Here is an 11,222-nt window from a genome sequence, read left to right as displayed (position 1 = left end):
ATCGAGCACAGCAATACTACGTCATACGTCCAACTCGTTTTTTGACCAGTTGACAATGTCAAACATGACAAGACAACACGTTTAACATTGTACGTAAGTCAGAATGCATGTAACACTGTAGCAGGGCCGCTTTAAGACAGAAGAGTTCACACAGCTGTTTTAAATTACCAGTAAAATGATGTCATAGCGGAAGTAAATAGTATAGATAAAGTATTAAAAAAACGACTTATGTTCGGAAATATGGAGGGGTGTGTATTTATATCCGAAAGAACTTGCACTTCGCGGGCAGAAACTCTTACCGCACACAACACTCATACTGGTAATTAGCCGGATCTTACAGCCCCTTTTACCGGCTAATTGCCAGTATGAGTAAATCGGGAGTGCTGATTTACCGGAAAAGTTCTGTTGTTCAAAAACAATCTGATAACTGCAATTTTTCGCGATTTACCAGCAAGACTGTATGTGTGAAAGGGGCTTATGACTCGTTCGACCTGCTGTAACAATTCATTATTACAGTACGTTGTTCATCATGTTCATCATTTTTTTAGGTGAAGAGGTTGAATCAATAAAATATACCTTTTCGAATGAGCAAATTGTCAAATCATATAAAAACACTGCAAGCGCATTTTAATAGATCTAAGCCACCTCCTAAAGCTTGTATTTAAATTGCTCTTTAAATAGCCTAAACATTGTAGGTTACGTTTTTTTTCTTTTCATTTTGTTTTAGTTTCACTATTTGTGTGAGGAAAGGGGAAAATAAACGAGTGTCTGGAAAGACACACCTTCCAGGGAATCGCTGCGAAGTGTTTCTTCTCCTAAAGACAGCTGAGGGCGACAGAGGGAAATATGTTTCCAGTGTCTTTAAAACTTCAGCATGCTTAGCAAAAACTTGAGATGCAGTCGGCAGTTTAACTAAGCGCCTGCCACTCACCCCAGAGAGTCATGTCCGTGCGCATCGGGCTTAACTTTCTAGTTTTCAGCATCGCCGCGTCTTTGGAAGTCAGATGGCGAAGTTTGCGTTGCCCGTCGCCGGTTTCCCCATTTGGAAAGTTTTAGATTCGGGATTCAGGACACACTACGGCATGCGGTATTGTACAGCACTGGTTCATTAAGCCTTTGATCAGCTATAAGGGACACCCTGATATGGAAGTAATGCAACCGTGCCATGTGTTGAATGAACCAAACACCACGGAGGAGAAATGAAGTAAGCGCGATGGAGCCGGACAATGCCCCGATCTCCAAACTCAAAGCAGCTGGAGTCGGGGGGTGAGTAGCAGTTCTTCTTTCCGGTGTCATAATAATTGAACTATTTTAGAGAAGACGAATATAGGTCATAAATTATGCAAAAGAAGGAAGAGGTCTCCGTTATGATGTCCATTCTGGGCTTTAAGGAAACTTGATGAATGAATGGGACGCGCAAGCGCAGCGCTTTTCAAAACACCTTTGTTTGTTTTATTTGATTGTTGAATATTGTGTTGTGTTTACATTGTTTTACAGTAAACAACGTTTTGCAGGTCGTTTTCTTTGGGTATTAGTATAAATGAAGCAATGGTTGACCATTGAGTGCATAATAGATATTTGTTGTTTATGTGCGGTAGAACAATTTTAATGTAAATTATTAAACGTGGACCTTACCAACGACACTAAAAAGCATGCTTGTGTAGAAATAGATTATCAGAAATGTCTCTTTCTTTGTGCTCACTGTATGATGGACCGTGGTGGGGAAACTTTTGGACACTCTTGTATGAACTATAGGGCATACTCAGATATTACATCCCCATATTCAGTGTCATTGCATGGGATCGGAAAATGAATGTATAACTGAACACCAGAGGCAAGACTAAAGAGATCCCATGAAGTATGAGTGTGATACGAGGACTACCATTTGTGCTCTTTATACAGAACTGAAAAATGCAAAGGAGTGCTAGACATTACCGCACGCTTTTCTGTATATGAGTTGATCAGACCTCTTTTTATAAAGATCTCAGCATTCCCAATCCTGCAATATCACTTTCAATACGAAGCAGCGTCCCGATGTTTTGGCAAGCGGGCAGATGATAAGCTCTGACTGCCCACTGAGCAGATCCAGCTGTCAGGGTTTATAGTAGAGACTGCTGCGGCCTCGGGTTTCTGGAGCGCTGCTTTTGGAAAGAGACCAGACTGGTAATTTAGATAAATGCGGTGATGCTGTAGTGTAGAATGGAACAACGCGATCCCAATATTTGGTTTTATTTCAGTAGCTGAGAGAAGAGCCATGGTTAAGAAGCATAGCCCACACTGCTATTAGCATCCTAATACACTGTAGATGAGTCAACTGAGATATATTTACAGAACGCTTAGATCAAGTTGGAAATGAAGAGACATGTTTACACATTCCTTTATTGAATTCTAGGGGATGAAAACCTGATGCTGTCTGACCGAAACGTCTTTAAGTCCAATGATCTGACTAGTTCAACCTTACTTGTCTTTTCTAATGGATAGGGGAGACTTGTGAGTTTGTTTTGTTAAGGTGTATTCAGCCTGTCTAAGGTCATTCTGTTTTTACAGGAGAGCTGTGTTTCTCTGTATGGTCCTGTACTGTACCTGCTGTCTGGGGTTTGCACAGTCTGAAGGTAAGACCGAAACATTTGAAACCATTTCTTCATTATATTCACGCTGAACTATTTTAATCTGATGATGAGTGAATAAAATGTCTTTTGAATTGACATCTATGCTGTAATCCTATAAAGTACACGAATGCACGGCTGTTTAAGGTCTAGACCTCACACTGCCATGCAGTGAAGTTTAAGGAAACTTGACAAGATTTGGATAAACAGACCTCTAATGTTACAGCTCATTGGAGCTTTCCATGAGTCAGAGGTGAGACAAGCTACCGGCTCTATGCAAGTCGTTTGTCTCATTTTGCTAGTATCGTCTGACTCGATTTGGCTTTAGTAAAGCAGTTGCTTTAACAATGCAATGTGCCAGCCGTTTATCCAAAACTCATCTGTGTAGATTTATGTACAGTAAATCCGTTTAGCTTAACAGATAGGATTGAAAATGAGGTTGGATGCTTGTATAGCTTCACGTTAAAACTGCAAGTGATCTGTAACTTAAACATGACACAGAACGCCCATGTGGTTTTTCATACAAAATCGACTTTTATGTTTTATTTAACAGCATGAACTCATTGGTTTCATATCAAAGGTGTGTCTGGAATTCTCACATTTGTCCAGTACATGTCGTGGGAGGCTTGTATCAATCCATCATTTTCAAGGCATCTATTCACTCATTCATGAACGTGTGCAGGAACATCTGCATCATGAAATGCTCATTATGTTTCGAACATGCCATGAAAGATGCTTTTGTTTTTGACTGTATGTTTTTTGTGACAGCAAGCTGTCTGTGTTTTCAGAATGTTCATCTCATGAGCTTCTGAGAAATACTCACAAGAACACTGCTCAGAATTGATGGAAGAGTAAAAAAGTTCTGCGCTTAAAAGATAGTTATAAAGCAGCTCAGTCGTAATTTAAGTGAAGCGTAGGACTAAATCTAAAATATTTGGCTTAGAAATGATTTACAAATCATTTCCACAAACGGGATTTTGGATGACTACATTGCCAAGGACCAATCACCGAATAGATTTCCTTATTTAAGAATTTTCTTAATTCTTAAGTGGAGTTATTATTTGCTTTGCTTTAGTCGAGTAGTTTTGCTTTAAATACGATGTTCAGTTTGGCACGAATCTTTTCTTGCATGTTAAATCACACGTACCATTGAGAACCATACAGCATAAGGAGAATGTGCAAAAGTAATGCAAATCCATTAAAGAATAACAAGATGACGATCCATAGCAATACAGCATATCCAGAACGGGCAACAGTAATGATGATCCATAGCCCACCACATGTCTCTGTCTCCTCAGCACCATCACAAGCACCTAGTGGCAACTCCTAAGCACTTGAGAGACCTCTCCAGCTGTCTTAAGTAATTGGGAGAGTACGAGGGACTCTTAACTTTAAGAAACGTTGCTTTTATACTTAAGTTTGGAAGCAGGAGAACACTTCTCAGCACTTAAGACTTAAATGGCTCTTTGAGAAGCTTGATAAATACAGGCCCTGGTCTCTGTGAGGTATCTAGAGAGGTTCTGGGATTCTTTTTTAACCTTTGCACTTACCTGCATGACGTTCCACACTAACATTTATTCTGACATTCATTTCAAGGGCAACAGGAAAGTCATAATTCTTCTGAATGGCTGTGATTGCGTTCAGGTGCATCAGGTGGAGTTTCAAGATTTGTGACCTGATATTATTCTCATGATTTTATTTATTCAGAGGTGTTTTGGCCAGTTTGTTACTAACTGTATTAGCTTAGCTACAATATTACAGCAGAGATACTTCTCGGTCTCACCAAGCCAGTCCAATCTGCTGAGCATTATCTGTGAGTTAAGTGATGTATGATTGGAGGGGGGAAAGTCCACACATATCTCATTTACATGTGCTTTTCATTTACTTCTCAGAGGGTATATTTTGTATCTGCCGCGGGTTTAAGCTTGGTTTTATTTAGATGGGATATATTTGGGTTAGATTTGGTTTTGTGATGCATGTCCTCATTTGTTTTATATTCTAAACACATTACTTAATATTCACAGCTGACAGCCAGAGACAAAAAAAACATTTGCTGTTAATGTCTCGTTGTTGAGTGCAATTCAATGTTATCATTACTTACATTTGTAACCAAAAAAAAATGGGACCGCCGCTCCATCTATCAGTTTCAAACGATCCGTAAATCCAGCGTTATATCCCCCGTTTATATAACATTCATCACCTAAATGCAGTGAGCACACAACTGAACATCGCAAACATAGTGCTCTCTCACTCTCTCTCTCTCCTGTACACAAGTGAAAATGACATGTGCTCCTTCTCCTGCTCTCCATGGTTGATGAGTGGGCATGCCGCATGTTTTTTCGGGAGAATTGTCCAATAAGTGACTAAAGTTGTTACGCTACATCATTTCATGTGCAAAACAAAAACTTTCCGAAACCTGTACGAACACTGGGGGAGTGTATCGAGCACAGAAATACTACGTAATACGTCTGTAGGGAGGTAGATGGGACGAGTGCTGGCAGTCGTGACCGGTTCGCGGGACTTCCACACCAGCCTCGACTCCCGGCTCTCGTCCCGCCTACCTTACTACAACTTCCAAATAGTTTTGTTGACTATGTTAAGCATGAGAAGACAGCAAGTTTAACACTGTAAATAAGTCTGAATGCATGACACACCGTTGCACCACCTCTTTAAACCAATGGTTAGACAGCTTAAGTTTAGTAAAATAATAATTTTGGGGATATACTGTTTGGGAGTCTGCAGGATACTGTATGTAAATTATGTGTTAGTGTTTACCACTGTTCAGTTTGCTGGTTTATTTATGCTGTTATTGTTGTTTTGTATGTTTAGTTATTTCTGTGATGTGTAACAAGACCTCATCCTTAAGAGTGAATTGCTTAATTTGACTTATTCCTTATCATAAACGGCTAAACTCTGCATCAGATATTCCACATTTCTACTTCAAGCCTCCTGTATTTCACTCTTTTAACTGCACACTGGTTCAGACGTGATGAATTTGTAGCCGAGTTGATGAATCTGTAAAAGTCAACAGTTGTCTAGAATAAGCTGACATAATGTGTAACAAAATCACTTGAGTATTTAATGATATAAAGCGTCAGACCAGATGAAACAGTAACCTTACCGCATATGTTCTACATATGTTTCTGTTTATGATCGGTTTCTTTAATGATCTGAAAGTCTGGGATTACGATAAGCACCTGTAATCCTTCTGTCGGCCGCATCCATTTCACTCCTAATTGCTTTCTTTGGCACATTATGTGTGTATATTGATTACAGCAATGATTTTGTGACGACTGATTTATTTGTTTTTCTCCGTAGATGTGGATGTCCTGCAAAGGCTGGGATTGCTCGGCAAAAGCGCTTTATTTGGAACTCGCTCCACACCTCAAGGCGTCATACCATTTAAATCCGGAGTTATCCTAACACCGAGGGCGCGAATCGACGTGCCGGTAAAATCCGTCGTACCTGCGTCGTTGGGCACGACATTTACGCTCATCATCAGCGTGTGCTCTCATCGCATTAACAGTGCTTTTCTTTTCACCATTGCGACGAAGAGAAAAAGACTGCAGCTGGGAGTACAGTTCATCCCTGGGAAAGTTTTAGTTCATTTGGGCCAGAACACTGTATATTTCAGTTATGATGTCCACAATGGTCAGTGGCACAACATGGCTTTGGAAATCCAAGCTGAGAGTGTTACGTTATATACGTCTTGCGGGAACTCGAGCGTTCATGCAAATTTGCATTTTAAAAATAAGGAAACCCTGGATCCGGAGGGCTCGTTTCGTTTGGGAAAAATGAGCCAGAACTCTGTACAGTTCGAAGGAGCCGTATGCCAGTTTGATATACATCCTTCTGCAAAGGCAGCTCATAATTATTGTAAGTACATTAAGAAACAATGCAGGGATGCTGATACCTATCGGCCAAACCTTCCTCCACTTCTTCCGCTGTTGCCTTTGGATCCTAACATGTCTGTCACCGTTCCGACTCCGATCGTCAAATCAAACCCACTCGCCAGACACTTAAGCCCTAGTTTACAAATCAGTCATGAAACTTCGCAAGGCCCAAACAAATCCGCTTTAACATCATCCGACCCTGCTACTTTCCTGTCTGTACCCAAGACAGTGCCACCAACGTTAGCCCAGCCCAAACTGCAGCCCACGGCATTAACTGTCACGGCCACCATTGCAAGTGAAACAACACCAAAGCAAACTCAACAAAGCAGGTCTAAAAAGAACCTCCTGAGGCCGACTGTAAAAGAGAAAGTATTACAACATCACACAACCGATGTTACCATCAAACCAACCAGGAATAAAATGGATATCCCAACTTCTGCAGGAATGAAGCCTGAACCTTTAAGCACATTTGGGACATCAGACGTGACAACACTTCCATCACAGAGATCGCCACAGCAGGTGAACGTCCCCGAAGCCAGACCCACGTCTTATACTCCTGTCACCCCTGCAGCTACAGACGGTCTCCAAACCTTTGACCTGGAACCAACCCAGGACTCCCTCTTGGTTGGGGCACCTGGGGCACCTGGTCTCAAAGGAGAACCTGGACCTCCGGTAGGTCATAGACGTTTATGATTTTATGTAGAATATGTGTGTGTGTGCTGTGTTTGAATGAAATGATGTTAAAGGGCTTTTCTGTAACCTTCTTCTGTTTGGAAGTGCTTGGTTTCTAAATGTAGTTTGTGATTTCATTCTCATTCTAATAGTTCAGGTTTCTGTCTTGACATTCTGGTTTGAAATACACAGAAGGTTTTGTTCAGTCCCTTAGTGGTTCTGAGGTATTGACAGGTCAGTGACAGATTCTTTAGAGAAAGTTCAGGATGAATGAAGCGATGGTTAAGATTGTGTAAAAGGTCAAAGAAACCTACACTAACCTGTTGACGTGTCCAAAACTAATGTGTAACAGACAAACCGCTACCTTCCAATGAAATACAATTTGCGTTCAGTCAATTAAAACAATATTGCTTCAAAGGAATAGTTCAGGCTAAGTGTGTCACAATATACCGATTTTGACAATAACCGTGATATTCCGATAAGATAAGCAATACTGTTTTACTTTGTTTCTACACCAGACACCACCGACAGAAGGATACAAGACTTGTTCTAATGGCTTGTCGTGCCGCATCCAGGGGATGCAGCGATTACCAAGGTTCACTATTAATCGCGCTTTAAAACGTCACGGTTAATTAATCGTTAAGGCTCCGTTATACCGCGTGTTTCTGTGGCACGGAACGCGCATGCTCAAAGTCTACTCCTCACGCAGGTTGAACCAATTTATATATTTTTTGGTTATTATTTAGCAAATAGACTCTATATCACATTGATAAATCCATTATAGTTAGCTGTAAACGAAAACAGCAACCGTGCGCGATAGCTCTTAAAGAGACAGCAGCATAATAAATATATCTGTTTTATTGCTCATCAAACAGCAAAAAACGAAGACAAAACACACTCACTGCTCCTGACTGATCAACTTTAATAACTTGAATGACTTTAATATGGCTTGATCTATATTTCGTTATACTGTGAAGACTATGAAGTGTTATTTTGAATCCTTTATTCAGATTCTGTACCTAAAACCACAGTTAGACCAACCTGAAACACCTTAAAAGCACTGTTAATTTTCTTTCTGTGTGTGTTTTATGACATTTATCATAATGCCATTCAGCTATCAGCTATTGCTCATAATTATTTAATTTGTTCTAATTGTATTACTAACTGATTGACTTATATTATTAGATTTAGGGTTTTACGTTCATATTTATTAAGATTGTATAGGCAAAAAGACAAACTAATAACTACTCATTATTATATGTCTATTATTTCTATTATTATTATTAGTTTTGTGGCGGGCAAGTAAAATTTGTGTCAGGGCCAGTAAAAATGTAGGAATTAACGTATGCATAATAATCGGCATAATCGTGTAACCGTGATCATCCCTCCCAACAAAATCTATAATCGTTGCATCCCTAATCCAGTGTGGACAAAATACAACATAATAATGGTTGCTAATGCGTTATTTTGTCGCATTGGTTTCCGAGCAGCCTCTGGTGTAGACACATTGTTAATCGTACACATATTTTAATATTGTAAACTATTCAGCATGCATTCAAAATGTTACAGTGGTTACAAACTCTTTCCCTTTGCACTTGTATTTTTTTTATGTGATTTGTTGGCCAAACAACATACAATAGATGCTCAAAATTTAAGATTTATTTCACTGATGGCATCACTTATTTAAAAAAACTGTCAATAAACATTGTGATATATTGTTTTTTGTAAATTTGTTTTGCCACGATAACAGTGCAGTGAAAATCTGATATTGTGAGAAATATTTTAATTTGTTTACTCGCCCTCTTGTCAATGCAAACCTGTATGACTTTCTTCTGCAGAACACAAAAGATATTTGAAAAAATATTGGCCACATTGACCTTCACTGTATGGACTTTCTCAAATATCTTCTTTTGTGTTCCACAATAACACAGATTTTAATTGTGTGAATAAATGATGACATTTTTTGGAGACAGTGTTATAATGCGGTGTGTCTGTTCCATCAAGCTACTGAAATGATCTGTTTATTTTCAGTTAGATGTTATTTAAGCAGATTTATTTTACTGGATTCTTTTAGACAGGGTTGGATTTGTTCTGACCACTCGCACTCCATGGTATGTCGATCATTTTCTTTCCGTTTTAAGCAGCCTCTTATGGTGGCCAGATGGCAAGTGAGCTTTGATTATTTTGAAGAATAGTGAAACGTGAATTATTGGCCATGTGTTCTCTGGTTCTACATTCTGCTTTGGCCTCGGCATCTGCTTTTCTGTGTTATATTTAAGTGCTGCGTCTAACTTTACATTAATATGGATTCCTGTTCGTTTGGTTTTCATTACGTCTTAAGTGCATAATATACCACACACCACCACAGCTTTAACGGCTTAGAAGACTTTTCGGATGAAGACTGTTGGTTGGAGGCTAGAAAACAGGCTCATGATTGTTGTCTTTGAGCGTTTGGTGATCTTGGTTTTAAGCCTCGTTTATAAAAACCTTTTGAAAGGGCATTGCCGTCTGCTGGAGTTTAGGCTGTGGGAACCTTCCACTCTTTTTCCTCGTAATTAAAATGGATGTGTCACAATTCCTAATCTGTAAAGATAAGTTTATATGGCTCATAATATTGGCAAATACTTGTCTTGATTTAAGCAAGAGACATACTTAATTTTGTTTGAAATATGAATAAGTGTCACATTTTTCCGGCAGATCTTTGACGTCCGTTGAGCTTTGTTATAAGTATCTTGTCAGCAGTATATAGTGTAGAATACAGTGAACTACTGATTTCCTTTCCAAAAACAAACAACAACCAGATGTGCTGTTCAGTATGTCTGTCACACAGAAAGCACCGTGAGCACTTTCTGAAGATCCCTGAAGGATCTTCTTTTCTCCTTTCACAATCTTTTATTCTTTCTTGGAGGCATAGAGAGAAAGAAGGATTGCTCTTATTCCGAAAATTTGCCACTTGTAAGGGTCTCTCTGTCTCTTTTTGTCTCTTTTGATTTTTCTGCGGTTGGGAGTTACTGTAATCTCATTTACAGTAAATCTAGCAAAACATCTACAAATGTATTATGTTTAATGATCTCATTCCATGGAATCCATGGTTGCTTTCGAAATGACTAGAAACATGAAAAGTACACACATTATATCAGAAGTGTTCTCAGAATGAGAATAGGGGATCCTGCCAGGTCTACAGGTGTTTCGAAACGTTGCCAGGAATTATTTTGTGGAATTTATTTGTAAGCAACTAGACTTTCCGTTAATCGACTTTCCATTTATTGAATGTTGGCAACAGATGAATCTGCCACTTGGATGATAACTATGACATCCTTCCAAGAGGTGGGCGGAATGACAAAAAATCTATTTCAGGAAATTAGTCATTTTATTTCACGATAACAATCTCCCGTTATAATTCTATATCGTATGCCTAATTTTTCTTAGATCGACTTCATTTATTTATTTATTCGAATGCTCACCATAATTCTAATGTAGGCAAGTTATGAAAATGTACTAAAAATGTCAAACTAATTTCTGATAATGAGATTTATTATTTATTTATCTTCTGCATATATCATATGTAGACAGTAGGAAGATAGACAATATGTATAACAAAACATGCTGAAACAATGAGAGTACATAACACTGGTGTTCATGGGGTCTGTCTTCATCGCTCTTTTCTCTCTATTTGATGCACATTTTTAGTATGTTGTGTGACTCTCTGTCTTAAGGTTTGTTTATTCCTGCGCTTGTCTTTGAACTGCGAGTCTATGGTCACCAGAGACCGGTGACTCCCAAAATGGGGGAATGACTCCCAAAATGCAGAGCACCAAGTTAACCACGCCTACTTATTTACATTCCGTGGAATACACAGAATAGAAAAATCTCTTAAGGCCATTGCACATTGAGTCCGAAATTTGTGACAGAAAATATACAGACCTCACGTTGTGTCAATCACATTTACTGTATTTGCGAAGGCCTTTACGGTTGACATTTTGTTCCGCGGTAACGGTAATTCCGTCATTACGCCCAGCCATAATCCTTTCTAAGCAAAAGGTCAACTCTT

At 39.1% G+C, this 11,222-nt stretch overlaps 1 protein-coding gene across 2 annotated transcripts in view; it reads left to right on the top strand.

Moving 5' to 3' along the window:
* The first annotated feature begins 891 nt into the window (after window positions 1–891).
* Window positions 892–11,222, top strand: part of col27a1b (collagen, type XXVII, alpha 1b) — a 62,650-nt gene continuing 52,319 nt past the window's right edge. For both annotated transcript variants that reach the window (XM_079477268.1, XM_079477267.1), the window contains exons 1-3: window positions 892–1,266; window positions 2,548–2,612; window positions 5,925–7,171. In XM_079477268.1, the coding sequence (XP_079333394.1) occupies window positions 1,175–1,266; window positions 2,548–2,612; window positions 5,925–7,171 (1,404 nt within the window). In that variant the 5' untranslated portion in view covers window positions 892–1,174. The remainder of the gene's footprint in view (window positions 1,267–2,547; window positions 2,613–5,924; window positions 7,172–11,222) is intronic.

This window comes from Barbatula barbatula, assembly GCF_947034865.1.
Source record: "Barbatula barbatula genome assembly, chromosome: 2".
NCBI classification, from domain to species: Eukaryota; Metazoa; Chordata; class Actinopteri; order Cypriniformes; family Nemacheilidae; genus Barbatula; species Barbatula barbatula.
This window is presented reverse-complemented; position numbering and strand designations above follow the sequence as displayed.